This window comes from Taudactylus pleione, unplaced genomic scaffold (assembly GCF_031769625.1).
Source record: "Taudactylus pleione unplaced genomic scaffold, aTauple2 ptg000090l, whole genome shotgun sequence".
Lineage (NCBI taxonomy): Eukaryota > Metazoa > Chordata > Amphibia > Anura > Myobatrachidae > Taudactylus > Taudactylus pleione.
In genome coordinates, this window is record NW_028284492.1 from 4,042,145 (window position 1) to 4,050,198 (window position 8,054).

General features: G+C 44.3%; 1 protein-coding gene across 2 annotated transcripts in view; it reads left to right on the forward strand.

Annotated features, from left to right (window-relative positions):
- Positions 1–7,503, forward strand: part of CLVS1 (clavesin 1) — a 153,760-nt gene extending 146,257 nt beyond the window's left edge. For both annotated transcript variants that reach the window (XM_088469354.1, XM_088469355.1), the window contains exon 6: positions 6,676–7,503. In XM_088469354.1, coding sequence (XP_088325480.1) covers positions 6,676–6,763 — 88 coding nt within the window. In that variant the 3' untranslated portion in view covers positions 6,764–7,503. The remainder of the gene's footprint in view (positions 1–6,675) is intronic.
- The last annotated feature ends 551 nt before the right edge of the window (positions 7,504–8,054 follow it).

Here is an 8,054-nt window from a genome sequence, read left to right on the forward strand (position 1 = left end):
AGATTCCGGGTCTGATCCGGATTGGAACCCTGTTCCAACCTCCGGGTCAGACTCGGAATTTCGGTATAAAAGTATAAAAACGGTATAATAGAGACATAACTGGAAATGAGTATAGTTTAGGCACTTCAGGACATGTTATAAATTCTCCAGTTTCTATGTTGGGAATCTTGCCAGGTTAAAAGTTGCTATAGTTATAGGACTTTTATTTTCATCTTCTAGACGAAACTAAAAAATACCATTCTGATTCTTGTTATGGATTATTACACCTTTATTTTTACATACATTTTTTTTTATATTAATCACGGTAAGCAAGTTAAGCTGCATACACACGTAAAGATTTCCTGTCCAACTAGTTGATTGGTTGTAGTGAAAATCTGGGAACGTATGGGCAGGGCAGTTTCTAGGGTTTGAGGCTCCCAGTGCGAGCACTCAAAATGCGCCCCCCCCCCTCGAAGCAGTAATATTGTGGAGTGGGCGTGGCCTCATCGTGAGGGGGTGTGGTATCACAGTAAGGGAGTGTGATCTCGAAAGACCACAGAATGTCAGCCACTGTGACTACTGAGCCCAGGGGTGGCAAACCTGTCAGAGGCAAAGCGCTGAAAAATATATGTAGCTAAACAAAAGCCAGACAGCATACGCGCGCCGTAGGTGCGCGCTCAAAAAATGGGGTGTAGCCCAGCTGTCACAAGCCCACACCGAATTTCTGTGTGCATGCCTTTGGTGTGACATTTGCAGAAGTATGACCTTGCATCACACTCGTTTTTAGTGCGTTGGGAGCGAATCCAGCACATTGAAAATACAAGCCAGATCCACATATAATACACTGCAACAAACCACTTCCACATAATAGATTGGAAAAGCCAGAGGCACATAAACTACGTTTTAAAACCACATCCACCTCAAATACATTATTAAATCCAGAACCACATAAAACACATTGAAAAAACAAGATTCACATAATACACACTTCATTCCAGCCCCCTCCCTTGCCATTCCATCCCGACAGGTCTTAGGCTCCCCCCCCCACTGGCTCTCAGGCAAAAGTGCCCATTATGCAGTGCCCCCTGTAGTTGTCCCCATATGCAGTGTCCCCTGTATTTATGCCCCTTATGCAGTGCCCACAGTGGTAGTGCAACTTATGCAGAGCCCACAGTAGTGGTGCCCTTTATGCAGTGCAGCCAGTAGTAGTGCCCCCAGGTGTGGTGCCCCCTATGCCATGCCACCATTAGTAGTGCCCCCTGCAGTCATGCCCCCATCAGTAATGCCCCCAATAGTAATGGTCCCTGCTGTAGTGCCCCAGTAGTAGTGTCCCCAGTTGTATTGCCCGAAATATTAATGCCCCCTGTATTAGTGCCCCCAATAGTAATGCTCCCTTTGTAGTAGTGCCCAAAGTAGTAAAGCCCCAAGTAGTAGTGCCTCCAGTAGTAGTGCCCCTGGGCCCTGAGTAATGCCCCCAGTAGTGGCACCTCCTAAGCAATGCCCCCAGTAGAAGTGCCCCCCGAGTAATGTCCCCAGTAGTAGTGCCCTGGTGCCCCCAGTAGTGGTATCTCCCCTAGCAGAAGTGCCCCCAGAGTATTGTCCAGGCTGCCTGCACATAAAAAAAACACACTAATACTTACCTTCAACCCCGCTCCAGCGTCCGCTCCGCTCGGCTGCTCCTTTGCACTATGGGAAAGACGTCATGACGTCCTCCCATAGTGCACACTGGGGGAGCCTGGAGCCGGAGGCTCCGTCTCTCCGGCTGCTCTGCTCTGCCGGGCGCCCCCTGGTAACTGAATCTCAGCGGGCGCCCAGCAGTTAACAGGCTGTTTCTGCTGGGCGGCGCGCCCCGCGCGATTGCACGGGTCTCCTGCCCCTAGAAACGGCCCTGCGTATGGGAGTAACTGATGATCAGCAATTTGCTCCTAAATGCCAGAAAACAGATGAAAATGGTCGTCAGACAAGTTTGTTAAATGTTTGATGTAAACAATTTGTTCAAACAACAGTTTTTGTCCATTTTCCGGCGTTTGGGAGAAAATTGCTGATTGTCATTTACTTCCATACGTTACCAGATTTTCATTCCAACCAATCAACTAGTTGATGGTTGGACAGAAAATCTTTAGGTGTGTACCCAGCTTTAGGTTTCTGTGATTTTCTATACAATAAGCAGGATCCTCACTGCGGTCTTCTGTACAGTAGTTTGTTGAACGTCTTTCTATGCTCATATTTATCTCCTTCCGTAGTTAGATCAATGTCTTGCTCAATATGCCTAACACGTAGTGTTCTCAGTTTAGGTTTTAATTAACTGCATATGAAAATGAGCCACTAAATACCACTGCCAGGAATATATTTATGTTATAGTGAAGTCAGCTTACATCATTGGGTCACTGCTGTCTCAGTAATGTAGCAGGAGACAAATATAAAATGGTGCAAAAAAAAGGTGACATAACCTGTACCTACCAACCAATCACGTAAGCAGTTTTCTCTATTAGTTTAAAAACTAAAGGTAATATCTGATTGGTTGCTGTTGGTTATAGATCTTTTAGCATAGTCTGAGCACCAGTAATCATAAAGGTTTCCCTTGCTTTATGCTCCTGGACCGTAATGTTAAATACCAGTGGTATATTCATTAGTATCACTGCAATAGTAAACAAATATGCTGCTGGTAATAACATTTGTTGTTAAAAGGGGCCCCCACTGCCCACAGATCTATATCCAGTAAGGGGTTGCGAAGTGCATCTGGTGTCACCATTCAAGAGGGTGACACCAAACTGGCGGTTCCTCCTCTGTGACCTGGAGCTGGTAACGGTCACTGAGGATGAGTCGGCAGTGTGAGGAGAGTCTCTGGGTGCAGACCAGCATCTGCGGGAGTGCTGGGCACGCCCCCAGAGTGGCAAAAATGTTGGGTGTCATGTGACCATGCCCCCTTCTCACTAGGCCATGCCCCCTTTTCAGGCACTGTTGTCACACTGGGTGACACCAACCCCAGTGACGCCACTGTATCCACTCATTACATTATAACGGTTAGTGATTCACCCACATAAATTATTCAGATGATTTCCAACTAGGTAAATAAGGATTAAAGGCAGTAGCAATATAAACCAGTGAAAATGGCCATTACACTGTTGGATTGAAGCTAAAAAATTTTGTTTCAGTTGTTCAATTTCTATCACAAGGCTCCCTCCATCTAAGAGATAGAAATGATTAATTATACACATTTCAGAACCATTATATTTATTCAATGTAGTGTAATATAAAGAGGGAATATATTTCATGTACTGGACAGCTATAAATGCCCTCACACAAATACAATCATGCATTCATTCAAATTTGATAACAAAAAAATCCTTATATTATTATGTTAGGTATAGATATATAGCTTAACACATGACTCTAATAGACTACATACATCTAATAGATGGACCTTCATTTTTATGTAGCATACACACGGTCAGATCAGACAACAATAACGATATTATTGTCTGATCGTCCTGCATGTGCTGGATGATCGATATTGATCATCCAGGACACCACTAACCCCCAAACGACTATAACGACTTGCAATCAACGATCACGGGACCTTATAGTAACCTGGTTGATATCGACCAGATTGGACTGCATGCACAAGCAATGGTCATTATCAGGGCCGGCCCGAGCCTAATATTTTTGGTAAGCGAAGATACATTTTGGCGCCTCCTAAGGTGCGTGCACCCGACAAAGGCAAGGGGTGTGGTCTCATGGGAAAAGCCATAATCACAAGTGCCGCCCCGTAATTCCAATCATGCTGGGTACATGCCCAGTGCTCTTGGAGCTGCTGGGCATGCTCCCAGTCCCTTTCTCCAGTCAATAGATGCCGCAAGCGTGCGCATAACATCTATTCACCCCCAGTAGCCCCTGTAGAAGTGCCCGCAGTAGCCCCTGTAGAAGTGCCCCCAGTAGCCCCTGTAGTAGTGTCCCCTGTAATCAGGGCCGGATTTCACGCTAGGCATCCTAGGCGCTCGCCTAGGGCCCGTGGACGGGCCCCTTTGTCCTTAGAAATTACAGGCTCACAGCGCTCCCAGAGGAGCACTGCGCGAGTACCGTGTTACATGACGTCATGCGGTCCCGCCTCCTCTCCCGTGCGGCTGTCTGAGAGGGACTGCACGAGGCGCGGCCTCCGGCCTGCAGACATGAAGAAACCCAGAGACAAAGTGACTGACCGGGTCTGCGCCCCGCGCCCCTCCCCCCGCCCTGTCCGCAGCCAGCCTCAGCAGCCACACTGCCAGCCTTCCAGACCCGCCGCTGCTCACCAGCAGCACCCAGCAAGGCCAGGCAGGTAGGGCCCCTAATTATATATATGTATATATATATGATATGAAAATGCATATATATATATATATATATATACTCTGTGTGTGTATGTATGTATATATATATATATCTTTTTTTATTATTATTATTATCATCATTTATTTTTCTCATCTGTGGACATTGTAAAAACTGCATATATCCAGTAGGTGTCACTAGGTCAAGACTTGACCTGTTGACACCCATTGGATTTATGAACAGTTTTTACAATGTCACTAGAATATATATATATATATCTATATATATATATATACTGAGTTACTACTTATTGTGTAGGTATTTGTATCTTATTTTCTGTTCCCTCACCTGCTCCCATCTCCCTCTGTTCATCCCCCTTTCCTCCCGTCTCCCTCTGTTCTTCTCCCTTTCCTCCCGTCTCCCTCTGTTCATCCCCCTTTCCTCCCGTTTCCCTCTGTTCATCCCCCTTTCCTCCCGTCTCCCTCTGTTCTTCTCCCTTTCCTACAGTCTCCCTCTGTTTATCCCCCTGTCCTCCCGTCTCCCTCTGTTCTTCCCCCTTTCCTCCCGTCTCCCTCTGTTCTTCCCCCTTTCCTACCGTCTCCCTCTGCTCTTCTCCCTTTCCTACAGTCTCACACTATTTTTCCTCCTGTCTTCCTCTTCCTCTGTTCATTTGACCCCCTTTCATCCCGTGTCGCCTATCACACTGTGTATGTATATATGTATACACATTGAACCAGGATGATATATATATATATATATATATATTGAAGCAGAAGGTGCGGCACTCACGGACCAAACTTGAAGTATACAACGGTGAACCAGGTAATAACGTTTCAGTCTTTTATAACTGTCTTCAGAAAAAGGAAAAAAAAATTTTTTTTTCTGAAGACAGTTATAAAAGACTGAAACGTTATTACCTGGTTCACCGTTGTATACTTCAAGTTTGGTCCGTGAGTGCCGCACCTTCTGCTTCAATATATATTACTTTTCCTACTGTGGGGGCACCCGGCTGAGTGGTATTTTCGTAAAGAGTGCCGGTCCTGTGCTGTTCTATATATATATATATATATATATATATATATATATATATATATATATATATAATGTGATCTACGAAGACTGTAGTAACTGTGCATATAGTACAGTAGGTGTCAGTGGAGCAAGATAAGGAAAACCTGTCCCACCCCGTGTGGAAAACAATAGGTGGCATTCTTTTGCCTCCAAAAAAAAGTGTATTGATCACCGATGGATTAAATACATAGTCAACGTTTCAAGGTCCTAAGACCTTTTTCGTCAGGATTCAAGAGTGCCGCCTATTCCTTTCCAGAGGTCGGACAGGTTTCCTTTGGAGATATAAAACTGTGTATGTATATATATATATATATATATATATATATATATATATATGGGATGTGCAGGCTCGGATAGGTTCGAGTTTGCACGTCATCTTGCATGGACAAACATCATCAGTCCAGGAATGATGATGTTTGTCCATGCAAGATGACGTTTAGCCTCTTTCTGAGTTCCGTTTATATACATATAATGATGTGAGTGTCTTGCTCCAGTGACACCTACTGTAACATATGCACAGGATTGTTTGAAGGAGGGGGCCCCTAACTAATATCTTGCCTAGGGCCCTGTGAGGTCTAAATCCAGCTCTGCCTGTAATAGAGAAACACAAAACACACAGAAAAAAAAACCAAAACAGTTTACTTACCTTAAGCCCGGATCCTGCGTCCACTGCCGTCCGCCGCTCCTTGTTACTATGGGAGAGACGTTATGACGTCTTGCACATAGTGCCCGTGGGGGATGGTCACCGCCGGGATCCTGACTATATCCCCACTGAGACACTTCCTGAATAATATTCATAGTTATTTGTTCCTAGGAAACTGATGAAATTAATTAAATTAATTAATGAAACATGGAAATTAATTCAGCCCATCCCTGTGTGTGGATGGCAGGTTTACTTTAAAAATGCCACTTACTGTATCTTAAAACCTGACAATAGCAACCATATTTGGAGAAGGGCATATTGCACAATTCTCAGAGAAGAGGGAGGGTGGTGTGCAGGGGCCATGGTGCGGTGAGTACCGTCATGAAGTCCCAGTGACGTGATTCACAGCAAATGCATACTACAGCTCTACCCCAGTGATTCAGTTGGAACCAAGAGACTGGCCTGCTCTCTTGGAAGGAGAGCTCCCCAAAAGAGTCTTCTGCATATTTCAGGAAAGTGGGCAACTATGGGTTTTTCACATGAGTGGGCTCATTAAAAACTCAGTTCTGCCCCATGTACAATGGCACAGTGAAACAAGGCATGCTTGCTCACACCCTGTAGGTGTTGGTATCTAGTAGCCAGTGATTATAAGGTCTATGTTTTTGTTTTTCATACAGGTCCCAGTCGGTGGTAGAACCCGGCACATTGATGCACCAGGAGCACAGAGATAGTGAGAACACTCAGCCGTTGCTTGCCCTGGACTGATCTCTCGGACATCACTGCAATCACCTTAGATTTCACCAGTGGCTATTTTTGTTTTTATCACTTTGCAAAATACTCACCAGCTACTTGCACACGGTGTCACTGTGCAAAGACCTATTTAATTTCATTGCCATAGTGCCAACAAACAGGAGCAGCTTTATAACTGTGAAGATTCTTTTACTGCCAAAAGGACCCAGACAAAGTGCATTAGAGTCTTTAATGTTGTAAGATATATGCTACAAGGGAGATGTAATATAGGCACCCTTCTGTTAGGAAAGGCTTAGTGGTCAGTATTTTTATATCATGGTCTATGGACCCGCGATGTTTCATTATTATACTTATTACTGTACAATCACCAGCAGAAAGTTGACAAAACATACTGTAATTGTGTCAGACAAATGTAAAAGAAAAATATGTCTGACAAATAGTAAATGAGTCTATTATGAAATATCAGGTTAGGGGGTTACAGAAGACTGGATAAGAGATACATTTGAAAATACTTTTACTTTGTTTATTTTTTTTAATCCCGTAATTTAAAATTGTACTTTCCCTTGTGCTTAATTGGATCTGTATTGAATGTTATTTCCACTAAAAAAAAAAAAAAATCTATAAACATATACACAGATTAGATTGAATGTATCAATTTTTGTCTATTGATTGGTATTGCCTGTTTTCATTGTTCCAGGACAGAGGATTTCTGTTTAGCTATCTGCACATTGCTACAATAGATTAAAGGAGATGGTGTACTGACATTAAACACATTTGGTAATTTTGAATTATTTATACACATTGACATAGCAGTGTTTTTTATAACCTTTTATGCAGTCAGGAATCACGAAGGGTTATACACTCTGATGACAGAAAACACTTAGCAGACTTTGGAGCATATTCAATTGGGTGCGAGGTTTAGTGAGGAAAAAACCTTGTGCCCCTTGAGCCCAATTGTGGATTACCGTGGGTATGCACACTCCCGTTACCCGAGGAATCCAATAAAAAAAAAGTGGTTGCGGGGTTGTCAGAGCTGAAAACCCTGCGTCGCGTAAAAAAACAAGTACCTGACCGAGGGTCTCCGGTGGTTTCTGAGGCTCCCGGTGGCCTCCCCTTCATCTTCTCACTGGGGAGGGGGCTGCTGGGAGATGGAGTTCTCCCAGCGCCCATTACGGGGGGGGGGGCATACTTACACTGGGGACACACACACATTGGGGGTCACACACACACGCACACATAAACACTGACACACTCACCGCTGCTGCAGGAGACCAGGTCCCGACGCTGTATGCAGAAGACAGCACTT